The sequence below is a fragment of the Epinephelus lanceolatus genome, chromosome 3 (assembly GCF_041903045.1).
Source record: "Epinephelus lanceolatus isolate andai-2023 chromosome 3, ASM4190304v1, whole genome shotgun sequence".
NCBI classification, from domain to species: Eukaryota; Metazoa; Chordata; class Actinopteri; order Perciformes; family Serranidae; genus Epinephelus; species Epinephelus lanceolatus.
The window spans coordinates 48,028,855-48,054,599 of NC_135736.1; the positions used below are offsets into that span (position 1 = coordinate 48,028,855).

Here is a 25,745-nt window from a genome sequence, read left to right on the forward strand (position 1 = left end):
CTAACTGAGCTCGATCCAAAGTTCAAAAATACACCTAGCAGCCGTTCTACAGCTCACTGATTCACACACTATCTTGTTTCTTTAATCCGTACACAAACAGAAATGTAAAAAGACAGTTTGTGGTTTTAAGGGGGAGTTACTTACTGGAACTTTTTCTTAACAAACAACAGTGTATCCATTCGCCCAACACTTTGTGCATCCTCTCCAGTCATAGCAGGAGCATGCATGTCTTGGGTCTGGTCTCCATACAGGCATGATGGTACCAAACGAATCCAAAGAGGTCTCTTCTTCTCCAAAACAAATGTACCCGGTGAAAACGTGACAAATCAGTGTTTCTTCTACACTGTTTGGCACGTCACAGACGGGCCGCCCACTCAGCAACTTCTTATCCAGACATTTAGGAGGTTTTCACGGGGAGCTGAATTATCTGCAGAGATCTCTCCAGAACAAACGGACACAGTAATTAAAAATACTGAATCACAGTTTCATGTTAAAAAGTCTTGGTTTTCTGATGTTGCTCATCGCTGAGGGGATGCCAACTATATAGTGGCTGATGTGAAAAGAGCCAGTGTTTGATTTTTACAGCCTGGTACACAAAACTGTTGTGGTCTCTATATAGCTAATTTCAACACTCATGACAACTGTCTGGTGGTAAATTTTTTTTATATATATAACTTAACCATTTACAATTTTTTAAGGCCTGAAGTTACGCATATTTAAGGGTGGGGCCCAAGAGTGACAGACTGTCTGCAAGGTGTCACTACTGTCTGAGTCAGATCCAACCCTCCACAGCTCCACCCTCCAGTTCAAATACAGTCACTGGCTCCAAATAACCAAGATGGCGACGGTAAAAATGCCGAACTTGAGGGTTCAGACCTGGAATCCACAAACCAATCTGTGACGTCATGGAAGTTACATCCATTATTTTGCACAGTTTATAAGTAAAACGTACAATAATGCCTTCAACATTAAGAATAGTAGAAGTATAAATGCATAAAATGGAAATACTTCAGTAAAGTACAAATACCTCAGAATTAGTAGTTACATTCTACCACAGAGGGATGAACTACAAAACGTCCAATCAGATATCCTCAGATTCTACGGCTGTGCAGGTGAAGGCAGTGAAGTGAACCAAAATAAATCCCACACTTTTAAGATTCAGTGGTGCAGTGTTTTGTTTATGACTACTATGGTGAAGCTTTCAGAGGGAGTCAGATTTTTTAATTTATGCAGCAGCTTAGGTTTATGGATGATTGTCGTAGAGCGTTATATGACCAAAAGCTTTGTCCACATACTTTAGTGTCCTTGTGATCTGGTTCTGTCTCTCCTGGTTTGGGCCCCTCAGTTCCAGTGAAGGGAAATCTTAATGCTGCAGCACGCAGTGATATTTTAGACAATAGAGTTCTTCCAGCTTTGTGTCAACAGTTTGTGTCTTTGTCTTTCCCTTTTCATTATGACAAAGTCATCCTCATAAAGAAATGTGTTTATGTTGTGGAAGAACTTGACTGGCCTGCACAGAGCTCTGACTTCAACTTCCAGCACCTTTGGGATGAACTGGAACACAGTCTACGAGCCAGACGTGATCACCCGTCGTCAGTGTTGGACCTCACTAATGCTCTGGTGCAGCTGGGTTCAAACATCTGGTGGAGAGCCTGAAACCAGATGAGTGGAGGCCTGTGTTCCAGCGTCCACATACTTTTGGCCATATGATGTATCTAGAGCCCCTCCAGCCTGCTATGTGTCTTTAAAATCTCTCAGCTGGATACGTTCAGTTTCATCTCAGTCCTTCGGTCTCGGTGTTTTTATTCCAGGTCTGACCTCAGCAGTGAGGTCACCGTTATTAGAGCGTTGGATTGGCTTTTATTCATCTGACCCCTCCCACCGTCGCCAGCAGAGGAGAAATGGTCCGTAGTGGAAATGTGGTGGAAAATAAAGACTCTCTCCTTCTCCCTCTCTCCAGTGAGCGTTCCTCCAACAGACCACGGATAATAAAATTTTGTACAAACAGTTCTTAAAAAGCGCAGCGATGGAGGAGGCAGGCAGACGGCACGACTCGACGGCTTCATGCGTTTGTTTTTCTGTATCTCACATGTGCAGAGCAGACAGAGATTCATCATGTGGTGCAAACAGAACACAATGACAGCTGGGAGAACACTTGATGTTCCTCTGGCAAACTTTTTTTGGCATGTTTAAAGTGTGTTTAGCAAAGATTTGGTGGAGTGAAACATAACCTCCTGAGTCGCAGAGTGTAGTGTAGTGGATATACTCACTCAGTTTTTCTTGATTTACAACAAAAAGACACTTGAACATGAAACTGCAGCTGCAGCGTCCCACCATCAAAGTGTTTTATCAGCCGGTTGTTTTAATAATGATAATAATAATACATCAGATTTATGTAGCGCTTTTCAGGACAGATCCTAGCAGGCCCTAATTGTTCATTCTCATTGGCTGGGAGATAAAGATCCATGCACCTTCTTCGAGAGGACATTCTCATTTTAATGCTTCTAGATACTGCTCTGGTTTCCCGCCAAAAGTCCTTGTAGTTATAGTTTTATTTCCAACGTCCTGCCTTTTTTTTTTTTTTATGCCTCCGTGCCGCGGCTGGAGGCATTATGATTTTAGGTTGTCCGTCCCATTCTCATGGACACAGTATCTAAGGAACGCCTTGAGACAATTTAAAAAGTCCACGTAGACTCAAGGATGAACTGATTAGATTTTTGTAGGTCATAGGTCAAAAGTCACTGTGACCTCATCTCGAGAGATTTTTTTCAGATTTGGCACAAACGTTCACCTGGACTCAACGATGAACTAATTAGAATTTGGTTGTCAAAGGTCACTGTGACCTTGCGTCAGTCTCACTCTCGTGAATGCGATATCTTAAAAAGTCCTTTAAGAAGTTTCCTCAAATTTGGCACAAACGTCAACTTGGACGAATTTGATTTTGCCGGTTTAAAGTCAACGTTCACTGTGACAACACACAACATGCCTCTTCAGACGCTCATGATAACAACATTTCACACAAATATCTAATGGGATAAAATGATGACGTGATGATATTTTGTATATACAAAAGGTCAAAGGTCAACTTCACTGTGACATCATAATGTTCTGCACAAAACACTTTTTTGGCCATTACTCCACACCATATCTCAGGAACAGAAGGAGAGACAAAACTGGGGACATTAATCTTTGGTGTCCACCTTGAAACTGCTGATTATAAAGATCTTTTGTGCTGCCGGGTTGAAGACGTGTGTGAAGCGTCCATGTTTTGAAAGACATGGATGTAAACTTAATGGGTTTGCGGTGCCATAGAACCACAGGGCGATAATTAAATAAAGTTTTACACATTTTCAATCTTTCATGAATAATAATCTAATCAGAAATGCCTGAAACTTAAAGATAAAATAAAAATATTGCAATAATATTACTGTTGGCCAGCATGTTCTCACAGGCAGAAAAAAACAGCTGCTAGTCAGAGGCCCTCAGTGTCAGATACTGATGCACATTGCAGTCTTTAGTGTCTGTATGAAATGCACAGAGCTTACAACCAACTTCAGTGTAACCCCATCCACTTGGTTATTAAATGGTCAGAGCAACGGATGCAGTATAAAGAACAAAAAATCTGCTTAGGACACGGGGAGGTGGATGGGTCCAACACGCACAGGACTTTGACTCAGGAGACTGTTCAGGTCCCGTCACATGACTAAGGATGTAACGATTACCGATATTACGGTAAATCTCGGTTAATTTTTACATGGTAAGAATGACCATTTATGTTTAAATTAATTGCATTATCGCGTTGGATTATCAGGATATGTAATAACAGCCTCATTCAAGTCTCACGATGCAGGTGCTACGTGAATGCGTAGCATGTGTAAACACAAAATGAAAACATGGCGGAGTGGTGGTGAAAGCGACACTCAGGACATTTTCCCCCCAAATAAACGCACAAAGTCTGAGGTCTGGTCGTACTTTGGGTTTCTGAAGAATGCTGAGGGACAGCTGGTGGAGGACAACTATCCTGTGTGCAGAACATGCAGAAAGAAAGTTGCTGCCAAGGGTAGCAACACTACAAATCTGCTGCTCATCTCCGTGACCATCATCCACAGCTTTACAGCCAATGCAAGTTATGCTATGCAAATGTCAGTTACTGTGTGAGGGACTTCGGTTTTACTGAGATTGTCATAATGTGTAACTCTCGACGTATACGGGACATTTGAGTGGTATCTGTCCTCCTAAACGACGACTAGGTTTTCCGTTTTCATTTAAGACACTTAGGAGCTACTAGCTGAGTAGCTAATAGCCGTATTAGCAGCTATGTTGCTAACGTTAAGTGTTTCAAAACGAAACAGAGCTGTAAACACTGAGCGGAGCCGACAGAATTTAAACCGACGTAATGTACCGCTAATTGAGATCAACTATGATTGAATCACTGTGATTATGGTTATTGTATGGCGAGCTAGAATCGATATAGACGGCCAGTTATGCTTTTTCGACATAGGCTCAAGGAAACAACATAAAACGCTGCCGTGTTAACCTTTGACTGAGAGCATGCACTCCTTTTCTCATACAGGTAATCCTCTGACTCACATGCACACTTCTAATGTGTGAATTATTCTGTGTAATGGTGACCATTGCCCTTAGGGTTTTTTTGGTTTCTCCTGCACATTTGTGATATCTGTTCTATATATTGTATGTCTTTTGTTCTACTCTTGCATTGTTTTGTTTTATATATATTTTTCCTCTCGTGCTAATAAATAAATAATATATAAATTGTTTACATATTTTGCTGACTGTTAAGATGCACCAGACAAATAAGCTTTGCTCCTGTAATTTGTTTACATATTTTGTTAATTTAAAATAAAATTTTCTGTTGCTGTGCCAATCCCTTGCCCCTTTAATGTGAAAGTTTCATTTTAATATAAGATTTTGGCTGTTAACATTTTAGTATGATAAGGAAGTTACAAGATTTAGTGAAGTTATTTCAATGTATCTATTTTTTTGACATTTTACAGCACTTAAAAAAAGAGATCAAATATCAAATTTTCCATATCGTTATATCCCTACACGTGACAGTCGACTGATGTCACTAACAATCCTTACTTTACCTTAAACATGTTGCTTCGTTGGCTAAACTATTGATATGTGACCGCTAAAGGATGAGATCACCTTTTCTTGGCTGAGATGTCAAAGTTTAAAAACAGAAGATGCACCAAAGGCTGACAAAAGCAGGGTGTGATCGTGTGTTGCTGCGAGATGAATGGATTTTAGTTTTAGATTTTTTTCCCTAGTTTTTTCCCTAATATCGACATGTTCTCTTGGATATATTTGCACTACAGCAGGTGATGAAGACAAGCACTAATTCATGTTTAATTTTGCAGAAAATAAAGAAATTTGCTCAAAATTCTTGCAACATTTAAATGGAAAGACAACTTGTGGGTAGGTGACCTGTATGAGAATATTTGAAAGCATTGTTGGCTGGTTGTGTACGTCACACTTTTCCTCATCTGTTCTTCGTGTATCTGCCTGTTATCTGACTTCGCACATGGCCGACTGTACAGCAGTTTTTCAGTATTTCCGGCTGTGATCAGAAAATGAAGCTTTGACTGAAGCGTCCTCCACCTCTAAATGTTCATCGCCCACAGTCCTCCTCCTCTTCTCCGCCAGTTCACAGGTTGTTGTGAAGCCGAGTTGTCACAAACCATTAGCAGGTTGGGTCGGACCTCTCTTTCCTTGGCTCTCCAAGGAGAGAGGGAGTGCGGGTGGAGGGGTGGAGCGTAAATCAGCCTCGGGGAGCTTGCGGTTCAGCCTAATGAGGCTGAGAGCTTGTTTATGGAGTTACGCATCATTTTTATGATTATTTCCACCTTTTCAGGCTCTGCTGCGCAGCAGAATCCTGCCTCTGTTCAGGCAGAGGGAGGCCCTGGTTGGTCCTCGGCTGACTCTAGGCAGGGCGGCAGGGCCTGGAGCGCCTGCTGCAGGCTGCAGGGGACTGTCGCCCTAACCTTGGCCCGGCGCTGTTAAAAACACTGAGGAGAAAATGAGCCTCATTAAACAGGCAGAGAAAGTGCAGTAAAAACACCGGGCCCGGCAGCTTTTAGTGGTTTTCAGTTGAAATGCTGCATTATGTGCCACGATCCTAAACCTGCGGGGGGATGGTGGGGCACAGAGAGGGTTACGGAGCAGGGCAGGCCAGAGGGACTGCGGGGTCACCAGTTTGAATCCACTCATCAACTGGGGAAATCTGTGCAGGGAAAGTACACGAGAAAAGGCATGTGTTTGCTCGGCGCCTTTAATGGCTAGAAGAGTGCTGAGAGGCCTCATGTGCACTGAGTGAAATGTGCTAATGTTAGCTAGCTGGCCAGGGCTCTGCAACCACAGGCAAATATAGTAAATATATATACCGAAACCTACCAGGAATACTCAGTGATTGGCCAATGTACTCTTTGTTGTGAAAACCCCAACAAGTTTTCCTACTGTTTTTTTAGTTTAAAGGGTAGCTTTGTTACTTTTTTGACCTGGACCCTGTTCTCCCATGTTTTTGTGTCTAAGTGACGAATGCGAAAACAATTTCTGAAACTGATCCAGCATTGAGTGAGACTGCTGCTGCCGGCAGCCGCAAAACAGTCTGCAGTGTAACCTGTCAGGGCATTTGTGCATCATCAGTGTACACCCAATTAGCGAGTTAGTTTTTGCTGCTGACAGGCTCAGATTATTAAATGTCTTACAACATTATGGACAGGATCCTTACAGAGACAGACCCTTGGTTAAAGAGCAGGATCCTTTTCAGCCCTGAAAATCACCATCACTAAACCCACCGGACTCCATTTACATAAATGGTAATTTTAGTGTGCATGGAGCTGCATATTTTCACATCTGAATGGGTAAATTAAGAGTTTATTTCAACCAAACCAGAGTTGGTGATTGTTGGAACAGTGGACAAACGAACCGAGACAGCTTTTGTGAGTTTTATTTTGTATGTGTCTGCTTTTAATGAGGTGTCTTTTATGATGATAGAATTACAAAAATCTGACATGTTTTTTCATCAGTTTTTACAAAAATAAAAAAACAAAACATATCGAGACAAAAGATTTTCAAATGTAGAAACTACTGGGTGGAAATCTGTCTTTGGCTCACTTGTGACAACGCAGTAAAAAACAGTCAGTAAACAAACACACAGGATTAATTTAGCAGAGTGCACAGGTGTTATGATAGATGCATCATTCATTCCTCTGATGCCATGGTGCATTGTCACGTGGTTTTGCACCACACCTACAGTAACTTAGCACAATGACACCATTAAGAGTGCTGTCAGGACAACGGGACAGACAGAAGCCTTAGCTTTGTGCGGCTGCTGCTGCAGAAAATAATTTTCTAGCTGATATAGTTTTAATTTTAGATTGTTATGTGTACAGGATTATGCAAACAACAATCTCCTGTGGCCATTAAAGGGAAATTCCCAGGGATATTTTGGCATTATCATGGTGAGATACTACATTTACTACAATACTACAAAGTAACATAAGGCAATCTTGTGATGACAGGAAAGATTGAAGCCTTAGCTTTCTGTCACAAAATGAATAATTGTTCTCGCAATTGTAGTTTATATTTTAGATAGATACAGGATTATGCAAACAACAATCTCCCACGTCCATTACACAAAATACCAGTGAAACTACGCCAAAATACCAAGTTAGCACAGCGCGTAATGTAAGGTCATGACATGATGATGGGGAGGATAGACACCTCAGCTTTCTGCCACAAGAAGAATAAATGTTCTAGCTATTATGGTTTTTATTTTAGATCAATATATACAGTGTACAGGATTATGTGAACGACAACCCCCCAAGGCCATTACAGGGAAATTCCTGAGAAAATACCAGCGTAATTACAGCGAAATACGACATTTGCTATGGAGGTATTTTTGTGTCTTGTTGCAATCATATAAAACTGTTTTGAGAGCATATTTCTTGAACTGCAATCAAAAATCAATCATTTTGCGTATAAATCAGTCCTCTTTGCTTGTGAGTTAAAAACTTTTGCTTGCAAGTTCAACTGTACTTAATGGGCGGGGCCTACGCTGATGGATGAGAGAAGAGTTTCTATTGGTGGATTACACCTACGATTCCCTCTCTCCCACTGGAAACGCTTGACAGTCAGCATTACTGCTGCACCCCGGAGCATCGACGGTACTGACCGTTACGCTGTTGAATAGTTCTGCCCTGGCTAAACAAAAGCAATCTACATGCACCAGTTCAAATAAAACATTCTTGCTATTATTATTTATGTATAAACATACCTGCTCATTGATTTTCGCCACAGCTCCCGCACTGAATTCCCCGTGAACTACAGAACTCCCATGTTGCTCTGCAAGCTGTCATTCCGATCGAGACTGGCCAATAGAGACGTGTCTTACAGCTTTCAGTTTAGGCCCCGCCCACCAGGTTCAACTTTTTACTCGCAAAACTTTTTGACTTGCAAACGGAAAAAAATGACTCGCAAGCAAACCTTTTGGATTTGCATTTTTTAATCAGTCATTTTTTACTTGCAATATTGATACTTTTGCTCTCAAATCTTTTTTTGGATTGCAAAACCTACTGTTTGATTCAGTAATGAAGAAACAAATGTAGCTCCATAGTTTGCACGGCATGTAAGGTAAGCTAACATGGGGCAATAACGTGACGACAGGACAGACAGAAGACTTAGCTTTCTGCTACAAAAAGAAAGAACGCTCTATCTATTATGGTTTTTATTTTAGATCGATATATACAGTGTGTAGGATGTGAACAGTGTTACGTCGCGGCCGTCTGCAGGACCCATTTTAAGGGGATAAACGTGCTCGCCTATCAATCAGTGAATTAATATATTTGCAGTTCACCATGGAGGCATGCAAGAAAAACAAAGTTTTCTTAACAAATTCAAGGAAACACAGCATGACATTGATTTACAAATGGTAATTTTCTAGTTAAGGTATTCCTTTAAACAAATAAAAACAAATCTGTGTCTATTAGGCTTCTTTATACACAAGATGAAAAAATATATGTGAAGAAAATGTGCTCAAGTTATAGTATATTGTAAATATTATTAGGATGGGATTTATGTTTGGATGAAATTGTTGAGGTTTGTCAGACAAGGTACCATCCAGCCCATCTCGTTCAGTATGTACGGTAACATCTGTTTCGTGTCTGTAAAATAAAGTTTCTGTCTTCTCTGTGTTGCTCAGGTGACTGCCTGGATAACGGTGTGGCTTCTCCCAGCACAGGAGACGACGACGACCCCGACAGAGACAAACTGCACAACAAAAAAAGAGGCATCTTCCCCAAAGTGGCCACCAACATCCTGAGAGCCTGGCTTTTTCAGCACCTGACGGTAAGTTCATCAACCTCATCCACATCATTGAGCAGCTCAATATAGTGAGGAAGTAATGTTTAAATCATGTGGTCCAGGTTATCGGCAGGTGGAATGCTTAGTGTGATGCTACAGTCTTATGGTACCTCTAAGTGTTGTTGTGTAGCCGTGTAGTCACAACGATCCTGTTGCTGCTGTGAGACATCTTTAAACCTGTTGGGATTCATAGAAGTTACTGAGAAGTCTTTGTCATCTAGTCTCTCCTCAGAAAACACAACATCTTTTAACTTTTTTTTTTTTTAACTTTTATAATTATTAGTAATTAATATGCTGTTTCAACTTAGAAGGCCAAAAATAATATGCACTTGACTTCCAGTGTTTAAGGGTGCATTCAGACCTAGAGTGGTCTCCTTTGGTCTGAATCAGGGACTCATTTTGTCACAAAGTTGTATAATTGCCTAGAGTTGGTTCGTGTTCTCACGGCAGCATTTACAAGAGGACCAGATCAAATGCCTTGTGTGAGAAAGCTGCTCTTGATTGGTCAGAATTTCCATGTGGGAAAAATCCAGGAAGTAAAGCAAACGTTGAAGAAGAGTACACTTGCAAGATAAATGTGACACTTTCTAATGTCACAATGGAGGGACAACTACGCAGGTTGATTTTAGCGCTGCTCATCGTGGACTATATTGCTGTCATTGTTCATTTTAGTCAAAGCATACAGTTTGAAAACGAGGCGCGGCTCCAACTAGAAAACAATGTTTTGATGCATTGGATGTGCTGAATGTGCATATTAAGGCAGTACAGGAGGAGGTGCACATTAATAATCCTCCAGGACTGTAACATGCTCATGTTTAACCCAAACAATGTGTCATGTGACTGCAGTTGCTTCACATCCAGGTCGGAACACCTTCTCACCACAAACCAACCGCACCAGAGTTCCTTTGGAACCGGACTGAGACCACCTCTTCAAGAAGGTCTCAGTCCAGTTGTTTTGGTGTGTTCACACTTGACCAAATAAACCACACTGAGGGGGCAAAGAAACTTGAGTTCAACTGAACTGAACCAAACAGGGCAGGTGTGAAAGCATCCTAAAATGCAACCTCACACCTCTCTTAGAAGTGAATTTATTCAGGACAAAGGCTGCATGATAAGCAAAAAAGCAATATTGAGATTATTTTGACAGATATCATGATGAGTCACGATTTTAGTCAGAAAAGTAGATTTTGCATTTTAACTTGCACTGAAAAAATATAAAAGTGATGATGTGATTTTTGTCGGGGTCTGTACCAACCAAGCATGTTCCTTTGTGTCTGGAATATGATTTGTAGGCCGCATTCATAACTGTATATTGTGACACATTTGACCTTTATCAAAAAGGCTCCTGTGATTTGGATATTGCACCTGGCCATATTGCAGTTTCGGTCAGTGTTTGTAACTAAACCAATCAAATGTAGGATGGACAAAATGATCCTTTACAGTGCTGTCAGTTATTCCAAAAAGAACTGCTGTAGTTGAAGAGTTCCAGTTGCTGACATTTCTGTCCACTTTGAAGTTGTGTTGACCTTTTCACCCCCGACTGTCTGACCCTGCTTACAACCTGGGGACATTCAGTGCGGGGTAATGACCTTTGACCTTTGCTGTGGTCCAGGTATTTCACCTGTGGGCTCCTCAGAGGCGTCCTGACAGGAGGACAGGAGTGATTTTACACTGGAGGAATGTTCTTTGTCAGCTGACATGTAATTTTTGTTGCTGACGTTGTTAGTTTGTCCATGATATCGGATCATTTAGAAACTTTTATTGCTGATTTTTCACAAAATGCTGTTAATCTCCGTTGTGGTCATTCTGTAACGAGACGCTGCAAAGATGCAGAGATACAGAAGAAAATGAGCGTAATAGGTCCTCTTTAAAGAAACATTTTCAAATCTGCCTTTCAATTCCTGAAAATGACTTCCTGCATTATGGGCCGCTCTTTTTTACCTGAGACTCCAGATTTTTGCCCATGGATACTTTTTCCTTCTGTGATCTGATCGATCAGAGGTTGGGGTGTTGACAGGCTGTGATCCAATACTCTGAAGTTAACCCTCTCCGGAGCAGGTTAGCTGTTTGGCTTAAGTCACCCTGATGATTTATCCTGGTAAAAAGAGAACCAGCTAGCCGAGAGTTAACCCTGGTGTTACCTCGCTAACTCCAAATCCTGCCTTGTAGTACAGGCCTCTAGTTTCAGAGTCTCCGTGAGACTTCTTCCATTTACCTGCCTCCCAAAATCTGATCTTCAAGTACATTAACTGCATTTTCTTATCCACAATGACCAGGCTCAAATGCACTCAAGAATTATGATGATTTTGTTGTTGTTTGACAAAATAAACACATTTTATTAGAACTGGATGGTTGAATACACAACACTAATCTAATGAGGTCCAACTGCAACAGCCTCGTACTAATTTTTTTTTTTTTAAAAGATATTTTTTGGGCAGTTTAGATTTTAATTGATAGGAAAGTCAAATGTGAAGGGGGGAGAGCAAAAAGAGATTGACATGCAGCAAAGGGCCACAGGCTGGAGTTGAACCCGTGCCACTGCAGCAACAGCCTTGTACATGGGGCGCCTGCTCTATCCACTAAGCCTCGTACTAATTAATAATACAAGATAAATGAATGAAGTGGCCCGAGAAGATCTTACAGATTAAAACGTTGACTTAAAAAAAACAAAGTCTAATTGGAGCCCATCAGTTTGCAGACGTCCTTTGCTCCCTGCACTGAAGTATTTTCACTTGGTCCCTTGTCTGAAATTGATAAAGTACAGCAACGATCATTTACAACTTAAAAGGTTGAGTGAAACACCTCCAAGGCAGGAGTACAGAGGTAACACATAACATTCTTCCAACCAAATTCTCTCCAGAGTTGAGAGCTTGTTCTTTTCCATTTCCATTTTCCAAGTATCTCTTCCCATTCTCCTTGTGTGATGCTCATTTTCACACCTTGTTTTAAATGTATTTTCCTTGTTTAGTTGTTGAAGACTTAAAGACAATTTCGAAATGACCTTTTTATGAGGTTCATTCTCATATGTTCTAATAAATATTTTCTGTGACCGTATTTTTCTCCTTTCCCGGTTTTGTAAATTAGATTTGTCCTTAAGTTCCTGAAAACTCTTCATGATACCTGACTTCATGAGAGTACAGTGTGCCGTTAGCCCACTGGAGATCCAATCTTTAAATTTTTTGTCAGTGTTTACAAGGTATGAATTCTGGGTCATATGCAAACCATCTTAAAATATCTGCTGCCTTCCTTAAGTGAAAATGTTTGTGTTTCATTCCATGTTTGTAATGAACTGTTAATCCACAGGTTATTATGTCTTATGGCCAGTATACACTGTGCGATTTTGGGCTGTCCCAGACAAAAGATGGCCGTCGTTGGAGAAACGTGGCGATATCTTTGGTCGTGGCTCTAAAACAGTGGTATTACGTCGCACTGTGAGACAGGTTCAAGGACGGCCGTTGTCAATGTCTTGCGACCAAAGATAACCTGATTTGATTTGATTCTGACGGTGTCAGAAATTTAGGATGACTATCTGACAGTGTGACAGCTGCTACGACCTACGTCTACTAATCAACCAATAGAAATGCAGCACGAAATGACGCAATGGTCACCGCGAAACCGGCGCTAAACCCAAACAAATGATCGCTTGGCCTGGAGGTAAAACGAACAAAAAGAAGTGTGTGGAACTCCCAGAAAGAGGAAAGTTTGGTGGAGCTGTGGCAGCAGAAGCCTTGTTGATTTGATGTTTCTATCTATCTTTGATGCTGCTATCATGACCGCCAGAAAAAAGACGCTGCATGGAAGGAAATTGTGGAGCAACTGCAACTTCCAGGTGAGCAAGCTACCTATGGTGGCGCAGATGGATGACGTACGCTGATGACGTTGCATATTGACGTACGTCGTAACCTGCGATTCAGTAGTGAACGGCCATCGTACAATCTGCACACATCAAACTTGACGTCATACCAAAGTTTATTAGATCCACGTCTCACAGCGTGTCATGCAACGTAGAGGGCTGCATTGGGTTGGGTCCCGCCAGGTCCCACAGGACCCAACCCAAATCTTGCGGGAGCGGGCAGTTTGAACTTTGCTGCGGGCAGGAACGGGCAGCTAAAAACACACTGCAGGATCGGGATGTAGCCTATAGCGACAGGATGGAGTTAACAAATGATGTGGAAAAGAAGCTCAAACAAGGTCTGAAGGTGCACTGAGCCCTCAACTTCCCAGCACTCTCAAAGCTGGTGTTTCATCTTCAGTATCTTCAGAGCGGGCCTTTAGTGTCTGTGGGCGCATCTTGGAAGAGAGACGCACGGGATTGGGACCACAGTCGGTCAGCAACATTCTCTTCCTCCACAGCAATATTATGGCCAAGTGATTCATTCATTAACTTAGTTTATTTTATGTTATTTATTAGTGTTATTTGAGCCACTCACAGCCTACTCTCTTTGCTGTTTATTAATTACATAAAGAGGCGTGATGATGCCGGTGTTATTGAGCATAGGCTTTATCTTTATCTCATTAATGTTTCTTATTCAGGTCTCTCTTAGAAAAGAGACCTTAACCTCAATCACTGCGTGATTATATAAAGGTAGAAAAATAAATAAATACAGAGGAGGAGAATAGAATATGAAACAGCCTTTATTTCATTCAAAACTAAATGAAAACAACGAAATAGGAGCGCTATTCCTGACCAGTGCGTCAACAGACATGCAGGCCAGGGAAACGAAACAAACAACCCCATGAATCTCTTTATTAATAACCTATAAAATGACGTGTTTTCTCCTGCAGGACGGGAGAAGACACAAAATCAACGCATCTCTATTATTGCGCGGGCATAAATTCTCATAGTTTTGCAGGAGCAGGCGCGAGTGGACATACACATTGCGGGTGCGGGCAGGAGTGTAACACACACGTTGCGGTTGTGGGCGGTAATGGTCAGAAATTCAGCGGGAGCGGGATGAAGAAAACAGTCCCGCGCAGGGCTCTAATGCAGTGGTCTTATAAGATTGCTAAAATCGCAGTGTATAGAGAGCATAAGAGCTGGGCGTATAGTGAGGGATCTCCAGTGGTTGTGTTAACTGGTATTCCTTTTCCCATTGTTTGCTCAATTTCTTTCCATCTAGCCTTATAGTTAGGTGTGCACCAGCCAATCAGGGGTCTCAGCTGAGCTGCCTTATAATAGTTGATCAACAATAAGTCACATTAGCAGCTGTTTTCTAATCTCTTGATAGCCCACTCATTAAGAATGGGACACAATCAAACTCTGATACAAACTCTTTGCTCATTAGTATCACAGTGTACCTGTAAAATCACAGGTCTGCCCGCGGGGGTTTACCCAGGCAACCGTGTCTGAAGGATTAGAACAAGAGTCATTCCCACCAGGCTTTATATTAATATCTTTATGTTTATCAGCATAGAAAATAAATCAATTTCCAATCATTCAAGTAGTGAGAGCGTAAGCACCTCTAAAGGGAAATATTATTTTTTATGAGCGTGAAGCTGAAATGAATCGTCCAGTAAAAGTGGGAGGGCCGGCCCAGAGCTGAAAATCCCAGTCGTGACTGACTCATAGTTTTGGCTGAGGCAAGCAGAACAGCCAAACACCCCCGCCCTCCCCACCAGCCTCCACCACCACCACCTCCCATCTCCCCCTGCCTGCCTCCAAACATGGAGAAGCTAAATCGGTCCCTGCTCGGCGGGGGTCGGGGCCGCTGCCAGGACTCTGAGCTGAACCTGGAGGACAGCGAGTCCTGCAGCAGATGGGAGGTGAGAGGAACGGTGGGAGGGGGAGGCAAGGCTGGTACCTGAGAGAGGGAGGGAAGGAGGGAGGGAGCGAAGTCGTTAGCTGTTGGAGGTTAAGGTTGTGTGAAGGGCGACAGAACGTCCGATGCAGGAATCAAAACACAAAGAAGACAAAGTAGTGTGCCAGATATTAAAGAGGCTCCTCGCTGTACAGAGACACAAACCTGCAGCTGCCTTTTTTATGCATTATCTCCACCAGACATAAATCTGTGTGTGTGTGTGCATGTCTGTATCTGTCTGTCCGTGGCTAATCTCTCAAACTACTGGACCTATCAGTCTAATTTTTTGTGTGCACATTTATAATTGTAAGCTCAATGACCTCTTGTGGTTACTTTAATAGAAGTGAATAAACTCCTGCACATAATTTCACTTGCTGGTATAGTTACTGATTTATGACCTTGTGTATTTTGATAAATATGATGAATATTATCGTTACTCAGGGACGTGAACAAGCGTCACAGAAGCTCCGTATATTTACAGTGAGGTGCTGGGTAAATGATCCATTCACAGGTCAACAAAAATGAGGTCAATGTGTCATTAAAACTTGAAAAAACAAACACCATTACATCAAGGAAAAGTTGGAATTGATTCTTTTAGAGCATCTTTCAATGTTACACTATCAAAAGATCAATAATACCATGATAAATAAGAATTATCATACATTAAAAAAGCCTTTCAAAATCTTATTATATAATACCTCCAAACTGTCCAAAAGTCCCTCCATCCATTTTTCTGGGTCTGCCCCGGGGCCTCCTACCAGTGGGATGTGCCCAGAACACCTCTAACAGGAGGCACCCAGGAGGATCCTGATCAGATGTTGAACCACCTCAACTGACCCCCTTCGACATGAAGGAGCAGCGGCTCTACTCCGAGCTCCCTCCGGATGTCTGACTCCTCCCCCTATCTCTAAGGCTGAGCCCAGACACCCTACAGAGGAAACTCATTTCAGACGCTTGTATCTGTGATCTCATTTTTTCGTTCACTACCCAGAGCTCATGACCATAGGTGAGGGTTGGAACTTTCTCCCTGATTTTGTGTTTAGATGGGCGGATACAATTTCAGAGTTTAAAAAAACTCCTTATGTTGCAGAACCAATAGTAAATCTGCAGGGCGGTCCTTCGGTGGCTCGCTGAACTCTTGTGCTCGTAAACATAGTCCGACTAGAAACACGTGTAGCGGTACAAAATGGCTCAAGTCGCTGTAAGTCCTTCATTTCCACAATCTTGTGGACTGAGCACACGTTTGATAAAACGGAGTTAAATCTCTCGGCATCCATTTTCAAGCTCTCTGTGTGTTTGTTTCCTTGCAGACGAGAAAAGGGGGAGCGCACATTTCCAGGCGGGCGTGTCCTTTTAAAAAATGCAAGAGGCGTTGCTTTGTTGCCGGCTGTTTTCTCCGGTGTGTTAAACACACTTTAGAAAGGAGTGTCCCCAGACTATCAGAAGCTGGAGATCTCTGATTGTCTGGTGGCGAGACTACCCTCACTCATAAACCAGACCTCGAGATACTTGAACTCCTTCGCTTGGGAAGTAACTCTCTCCCAACCCAGAGGAGGCAATCCACTGTTTTCCGGCACAGAACCATGGCCTGGGATTTGTAGGAGGTGACGTCATGGTGTGACGAAGCCACATTATCCAAAAGTCACAGCATTAAAGTAAAAAACTTCAGGTCAGTTAGCACATACGGTAATACCACTATTCATAACTATATATATATAATAACTAGTACTGCCCCCTGAAAGTCTAAGATTTGAGTCAGAGCCCCCTCAGTCGACTGAGATTGCTTCACGTTCAGCAGTCGTCACACCTCAATGTGCAGTGTGCCTCTGGGGACGTTCTGGTCCCCCGATTTTGCTGCAGAATGAGCGCTCTTCACATTTCCGCTGCTCTTTGATACAGGCAGCTGCGTACACGGAGGCAGCTGCCTGGAGGAAGCGTCAGGCTTTGAGATAACTGTGAGTTATCTTCTGCCCTCTGCTTAGAAGTCGTGAATTTACAGCTCACAGCAACTCAATACAACACAGTCCCTGGTTTTTGTTTGGTATCTAGTGTTGGCAAAAAATGTGGTTGTACATTTCCGATCCGTCATCAGCGTAGTTAGCTTGTTTTCTGTATTACGTGAACGTACTGAGGAGCCAAATCTGATTCAGCTGACTTAATTCTGAGTTGGGTACAGCCCTAATAACCCTCTGCATTATGATTATTTGTACTTTTGTTATTTAATACTTTTACTGCTTGTGCTTCTGTAATGGAGTCAAATGTTGAGTGTTTGACTTCTGCTAGTAATGGAGTAGTTTCTGATGGTGTAGTAATGCAGTAGTACTTATTTCACCCCTGTGAGTGTGTGTATGTGTGTGTGTGTGTGTGTGCCCATGAGTACACTCATCGAAGAGCAAAAGCACAATAATTCTTTTGAACTGACGGCCTGTGTTTTATTTAGTTCTGCAGTCGGACTCTTTATTATTGGCCCGCTTCAAGCCTCTGTTTTAATCCTGATGGACATGGTTGCCATGGTTACACAGAGCACTAATGGAAAAGTTGTAGAAGCAACATGTGGAAAATGTGTGATTCAGAAAAAGATCATTTTAAACACTTTTTTTTTTTTTCTCCTGCTGCATTTTTAAATCTTTGAGTCTCAGGCTACACTGCTGACCCTGATGGAGGCGGAGCTGGTGCTCTGTGTGTGTGTGTGTGTGTGTGTGTGTGTGTGTGTGTTGGAGGGTATTCTGGCTTCATGGCTGCCTCCCCTGAAGTCGTACACAAACTCCAGCAGCCTCCTCTGAGCCACAGCTCATAAAAGCCGAGCCACAAGCCGACGTGCTGTTTACACCACACCGCACGAACGCACACACATGCACACCTACACACACACACACACACACATGCACACCTACACACCTACACACACATGCACACCTACACACACACATAATCCCTGCTTTTTCATGTTTTTATTTTACAAAGTGTTTCACGTAAAAGTGCAAAAACCAACTGGAAGGCGTCCTCCCTGTTAATGTAATCAGTGTGTAATTTACCTCCCTCGTGCTCACAGATGTTATTTGCCTCCTTAAATGACTTCTTGACAAACCCGAGCACAAACAGGTGGTGGAGGCTTTGTATATGCTACCATTTGTTTACAGTCACCCAACTCATTAAAGAGCTGCTTTGGCTTACAAATTACACATGTGACTCCATCAAAACAGCTGGAAAGACTTTGCACGTCCAAGTGCTTCTCAGCACGACGACGACAGAGCAGCAGAATTTGAAAAAAACTCCAGCCTCGGTATGAAGAGACGAGAGAAACGACTCCCAAACTTCAAAGCGAGCGCCACAATTACAGAGAAGGACTTCACCCCGCTCGCCTGTCGGCCGGCTGAGGAATGGGCCTCCTGAGCCGAGCGGGACAGATGAGTTAGCAGGAAGCCCCGGCGCTGACCCCGCAGCCCCCCTGCCCTCCAACCATCAGGGGTCAGGGGGCACCGGGACACCTCCATCCATCCATCAGCAGCTGTTTACAGCCACAGAGCTGCAGATGTGGGTGATGGCGAGGCCACGGCGACCCACAGGCACCAACACGTGTTCAGCCGCCTGCCGCCACCCAGAGATATAGTGTACCCCACCACGACCACCACCATGACCGTACAGGAAGTCTAATGACGCCATCAAACACCACCGATGTCAAATCCACCATCACTTTAACCAGAGTCTCTGACCATCTTCATATTCACGTGTTGGCCACCCTGCCCTGCTTCGTTACAGCTGAATCATCAGCGCCACAGATTTAACAAAAGGAGATCATTAAACATGGCGGTGATTGTGTTTACCAGCTCCGCCTCCAAACATCAAGACCAAAAAAATCTGCGTCTGTGTTTTAGTTTCTTTTTTATACCTCAGCAGATGTGGAAGTGATGAAAGAGTCAGCAACAGCAACAACGATTTGGCCAAGGGACATTTGTCAGGTTCTGTGGTCATCTAGGTGACAAGCGACACAAAAGACAATTTGAAAATGGATTTGAGCGGCCAGAGCGTTCAGACTGAGACGCATCTGTAGAAATCTGACTAGAATCACATTTCAAACCAACTCCAAACACTACCGCACTTTCTAAAATAAATCTGGATACAATCCGGAAATGCAAAAAAATGGATCACAGTCAGAACAAGTCATAAAGAACTCTACATGAAAAACCTATGTTCTGTCCAGTGTTGGGCTCGCTACTCTAAAAATGTAATACATTTCTCACTACTTGTTGCTCTTTTTAAAAAGTAATAACGTTACTCTGAAAGATGTAGAGTCACTCATGGAGCAACATTTCATCCACCACATATCCATCCACAAGCTTCATTAGTTCTTTGTAGCTGCAGCTGTGCACAAGTAAAATCCAGTTTTGATTGTTCAGCCAGTGCCGGGCTGCAGCCGACCTCCACGGCCGAGGAGGACTCACCTTTGGTGGGGTGTATTTACTGGAGCTTCACGTTGCTGTGCTGTCGGTCGTAGTAGCCGAGATGTTGCAGCCCAGAGGTTTGAGGACGTGTTTTCTGCAGTGGAAAGAGTTTTGATGCCATGATATTTTTGTCATATTTCCTCCTGACAGAATCAAAGTAATGGGAATATTTCCAGCCGCTAAGGTAAGCGTTTGCATCTGCCAAACTAGCTTGCTGCTTTGTGACGTGCCTCCGCAGCGCAATGATTCTGAAAATTAATCCTCTGATGTGATGCTGTATTTGAGGTCAGCAGTGGGGTGATGACAAAATTAAAGTAAAATGTTATTATTACGGCCACATCAGGTACGTGAGCTGCGTCTCCTGACAATTGACATTCACTGGTTTGTAGACTGGCGTGCGTCTGACGGCATCGTGTCGGCAGGTAACCTTCCATAGCACTTTGAATGAATGGATAAAAGTTGATCAACAGACTGTAATAATAGTAATATATACATACCTTTATATTCTGGTGTTCGGTCCAGAGGACGTTTGACACCTGTAATTTTGGTTCGGATCAAACTGGCACATCAGAAGGTGTCAGCAGGTGTGAAGAGGCTCTTAATATAACTTCAGTACAGATTTTTTTAAGAGTTAAGTTTCCTGTCACTGATATTTTAAACCTCTTTTTGCTCCGTTAAATGTGACCACTCTCAGGCCAGAAAAACTCAAATGATGTATTAAATGCAGTTTGCCCTGCATGTGTTTCCTGTTAAGGTGGGAAACAATCCGAATGAACTGACAGTCTCTGACACACAGAAACACACCCACAGATTTACTGACATCAACAAAGGTCACAGATTCAGTCTACAAGGTTGGAGGGAGTTTTAATAAAACTTTTCTTTGAACCGAATCTCTTAAACAAGAACAAAAGGTCCAGCTGTCAGGACTGCAGTCGGTCTAATCTAAACCTAAAACTCACCATCGTATCCGACCCTCTTTGGGTTCGGTTAAAAATAAAGGCCTCTGTGATCAGACGTTCATTTCCCTGCAGTGTGAGGAAGGCTGTTTTGTGGCTCCCTCACCCTGCAGAGAAAACATCATCCATTACCTCTGTGACAGGCCCCCCGGGGACCCCAGGGCCCGGCTCTCTGTGGGGGTCGCCTTTATTGACCTCTCAACCCCCCAACACACACACACACACGCACATACACCTACACAAAAAAATGTCCAGCATGTGGTCACATACATCACGGAGCAGCCTTTCTTCCCTGACAGCGTAAATGAGCGTCTGTCAGATAATGAAGCGAGAGGGCGAGGCCAATCAGACGGCAGATGGAGGGAAAGATTCGAGCTGTCTGAAAGACTCCGAAAAACATGTTTAGGGAAAAAGACGCAGCCTCAAGACACATTTAAATAACTTAAAGCCCCAATAAATTCTTATTTCCAGTTATAATCTGCAACTTTTCCTGTAAATAAATGCTTTCTAATCAACACTGGATTGTATCATATCAGAGGTCGACGTCTCTGGACCGGTGCTGACATGTTTGTAAAATGCTAACACACACACACACACACACTCTCTCTAAATGAGTAGTAATTACAGCCTCTTAACAGGTTTACTGGGACACTAAACAACAACACCTCCCCCACATCACAGCCTGAGATGGTGTGTTCAAGGGTGTGTAACATGCATTTACAGTCCTGCACCAGTGTGTGTGTGTGTGTGTGTGTGTGTGTGTGTGTGTGTGTGTGTGTGTGTGTGTTCAGACCTGCCACTCAGCCTCACTTGAATCCATTAATGTAAAGGTGCAGATGAAAGGAGAGCTGCTGACTTTGTTACAAAACAACAATAAAAAAATGTTGATCTTGGACAGTTCTGCAGACTCCTGGTTTGTGTTCAGTGATAAAGTTTTTTTTGTCAGGTTTGTACAAAACAACTTGATTTTTAAGTACAGTGAATTTCCAGCAGAGAGCTTTTATTTTGAAGTGCCATTGCCTGCTGTAGAGTGAGTGACTAACGGACAGCTACTTGACAGAGACAGCAAACTAGCTCGACGACATGGCCAAATGCATGTGTGACATTGAGTGTATTAAACTGTGTGGACCTTGAACTAATGATTAAGGAGAAATCTGGACCCCGTGGCTGCACCAGTTGGGAACCGCTGTCCTAGAGTACACCTGTTCATCATAGCGACAACGTGAGACATTAATGTCCAGACACATCAAAACCACTTTAGAGAAATAGTGACGACGAAGGCCGCCTGCTGCGTTGCCTGACGTTGCCGTGTCTCAGCCGAAAAGTTTCACATGAACACACTGCAAAGACCGCAGCGGACAGCCAGCCAGCACGTTTGTTCTGCGCCTGCGTGAGAGGAAATAACTCTCCATCATTCAAATCATCATTCAGAAAGGGAAACAGGAAGACCGTCTTGATGCTAGTTAGCCATTTAGCACATTAACAACACAATCCAGTGTTAAAAGAACAGAGCACATATACCGTGCGTCAGTGAACAATAACACAAACCATCACAAACCATCACCATCTGGCCTCCTGCCTCATAACCGTGTTGCAGTTTTTGGCATCCAACCAAGACCGAATGTGGGCAGGGACATGATGTCACCATCCCGCTAAAAAAAAAAACCTCATAGCAGTCTCCTGGGTGAAAGCCCTGTGCTTGTTTGACCCATCCACCGCCACTCCTTAATTGGACTTTCCTGGTCTTTATACTACATTAGTACCACGGGTGGGTTTACACTGAAGTCGGCTGAAAGCCCGGTGTGTCTCATACAGACGCTAAAGGGAGCTGTATACATCTGAATCAGACGCTGACGACAACTGACTAAGGACGTATTCACACCAGGATAGTCTGGGGGAATGCCAAAAAATTTCACACCTTCATCTGGTTCGGTTCACTTTCACACTGCACTTTTTAAAGCAGACCAAGCCGCCTGGACAACGTCACGCAGTTACAATATCTGCTTGTTTGTGGGCGCCATTGCCCGAAACGACCACTGACCAGGAAGAAAAAAGCATGCGGAAGAAGAAAACCCGGCTCATTGATTGGCCAGGACCGAAAACAGAAAACGAACTGTGATATACAGTATATCCTCTGACTATATATTAATAAGCGCCTGCACCTCCTCACTACTCCACGTCTGCCCACGAGACGCATGAATGCACAGAATGTAACAGGAGTGCTGTGGTGACATGTAGGAAGACTGTAAAACATATATATATCCAGAGGTGTACATATGTACAGTATATATGTTTTTATTATGAAAGAGATGTACAGTACATTTTTGTGCAGAAATAATTATTCTAACATTTTTTAGATGAGCTCTTTCCTCCCAGTGAGACAGACAGTCAGACTGATCCCAGACCAGCCGCTGCGCCCTGGCGGTCCTGACCAGTTTGGTGCTCGTCCAGGCTGTGAGCTGCGAGGCGGTCTGAGCTGCCGCTCCCTGCTAACAGGATTATAATTTTATAACGAGCAGGTGGCTCCAGATTAAAACTCTTGAGTGGAAACTCTGAAATTAGACTGGGAGGTGGAGCCGCTCTGAACCACGCACCATGTGTTTTTACTCTCGCCTCATCGGTGGAAGGAAGATTCTGCGGTTTCAGACTTGTTTTCATGCTGCATGTGACGATGTCGATGATGAGGAGTTGCTGCTGGGAGGTTTTATGTGACCTGATGAGCAGTGAGAGCTGGAGGATGCCTCTGACCCTGCAGTGTGTGTGTGTGTGTATTGCCCAGGTTTAAACACTCTTTGGTTCATGTGACGCTCTGAGGGTTCTCCTGTTGTTTCGTCTTGTTTTCGATGAAATCATCGGCGGGACAATTAGAGCTCCTCCCTGGAGAAGGCTGCGACTCCGAGGCTGAAAATGTGATGAAACGACCTTGTGATTATCGCTCTTTGTGGCAAATTAGATGCAGTTTAGGCCAATTACCTGCTATCAGATCCCAGGGAAAACACCACAGTTTTGGCAGAGGGATGTGCAGGGTGGAGGAAAGAAGACATCAAAGACTTTCCCTCCTCACCACAGAGAGATGTGGTGAGTCTTCTGGTGTCGGCCCGGGGCTGTCTGATTGGCTGGCGAATTCTTAAATAGCTTGAGAGTTTGGAGTAAAACCAAGAGGTGATGAATGGTGAAGGAAGCTTCCTGTTTTATATGCTGCTAATATCTTCTCCTTTTCACACGTCGGCTTGGCTACAGTGAAAATATATCAACACTTAGATTATTTTTGTTCACACATGTACAAACTGTGGTTTCAGTTTGTCAACTCAGCCTGTCATTACTTCACGCCTGCAGGGGAACAAGTATTTAAAGCCTTTACTGAGGTAACAGTCACAAGAACACAAAGAGAAAAATACACAAGTAAAAGTCAAATGATTGTTCTGAGAATGGGCCATTTGTTTACCTATTAAATACATTATTGTGACCTTTTTACAGCCAGTTTGATCTAAACACGGAATGAGAAACGTAAACTAAGCAGTCGTCCTGCCAAACAAATAAAAAAGTCCTTATGCAAGAACATTTTCATATTTTTATCTTAAACCTTTTTTGCCTGTGTCAAGCCAGATCAGTTTTGGTGAAATAAATGCCAAGATGCTTCGCTATAAGCAGAAACTGCAGGAGCAACTTCGGACCTGGTGTTGCAAGTTGGAGCCCGTTCTCACTCCAAAGTCGTTGAAATCTAGCACTTAGGCAGTGACCTGCAGCGTCAGAAACCAATTAAAAAAGGTGTCCTTTAACGTCGGCATGATACACAGCCGGTTGCCGTTATAGTTTAACGGCAACCGGCAGCATCAGGAGGAAACACCGCAAGACAAGGACGAAAGTTAAGGCAGTGAAAGTCCGAGAAGGGTTGTTCATGACCCGTAAGATTCTAACGCCAAACCATGTTCTTTTTTCCTAAACCTAACCACGTGCTTTTGTTGCCTAACCATGTTTGTTGTTGAAGGATAAAAAAACGTCAATTTGTAGTGCTGTACCAACGTAGTGCGTTTATTTTGAAAGAGACTGTATGTTAACGTTAAATTTCCTGTGAAAACAGACGTGTATCTTGAAAGAAGAGAAGTTGTTGTCCCAGAACGTCAACAACCAACACACCCAGGGTACCTTGCACGTCGTATGTGGACGTGGAAAGTCCATGACCAAACATCAATATGTGACGAGGTCGGAGTGAGGATGTGTTGCGAGTTCCTCCGACTGATAGTATTCCTTGGTGACAGGGTGGTCACAGCATTCACATTGTTGGGAACCCTTCTGCATCTCCAGCAGGAATTTCAGGGCGACAAGCATTTCGCCCCTGAGCCTGTACGCCTCGCCTGTGTTGGGCTGCGAAGACCATGTCAGCTGTCACCTGCAGAAGGGTCCAACAGCGGGTTCTTGTCAGCCACAACCACCTTGAGCTGGTCTCAGCTGCTGTGGCCATCTCCTTGGTGGCTTTCTTCAATTGTTTGAAGCCGACTTCAGTGGGGAATGAGGCTGTGTGCCATCCTTTGAGAGGGGCCTTTATTGAGCCAATCCTGGCACATGGCTTTCTTCAGTTGGTGAGATATGGCTAACCTCTCCTCCCAGGACACTGTGACTTCAGCTAACAAGATGGTTTTTGTGCTGGGATAGGAGAATCAATCATCTTGGACAGGAGAATCATGTCTGGTTGGAGTGAGGTTACCACCGCCTCTTCTGGAAAGGGGTTTCGCTCAATATCACAAATCACAAATTTGTCTCAGGGGGCTTTACAGTCTGCACAGCACACGGCACCCTCTGTCCTTGTTCATACGTTCAGATTGACCAAACTCTCTTGACTGCAAAACAAATGTTTGTAAATATCTGGTTTCATCTTGAACACCCGCTGTTCAGAAGGAGGTGCGTTTTGTGATATTTGTTAATCAAGACTACAACATTAAATAATTGTACCAGTAGAAAAAGAACTTCACAGCACAGAACAAGTCTTGTGAGGCTGTCAGATGAAAACATGACAAATTTGTAAATTGTATTTAAATGTCCTTTTATAATGTGTTTCTTTTGGACTTTGTCTCGATACTTGTGATGTTTTATGTAAAGCACTTTGGATTACCCTGTGGCTGAAATGAGCTGTATAAATAAATGTGCCTTGCCTTCTTCTGCTGTAG

The 25,745-nt window shown here is 43.2% G+C and overlaps 1 protein-coding gene across 1 annotated transcript in view; it reads left to right on the top strand.

Annotated features, from left to right (window-relative positions):
• The window catches only part of meis1a (Meis homeobox 1 a), a 75,250-nt gene that overhangs the window by 24,314 nt on the left and 25,191 nt on the right, over positions 1 to 25,745 (top strand). Inside the window, exon 8 of the mRNA XM_078166519.1 lies at positions 9,224 to 9,369. Coding sequence (XP_078022645.1) covers positions 9,224 to 9,369 — 146 coding nt within the window. The remainder of the gene's footprint in view (positions 1 to 9,223; positions 9,370 to 25,745) is intronic.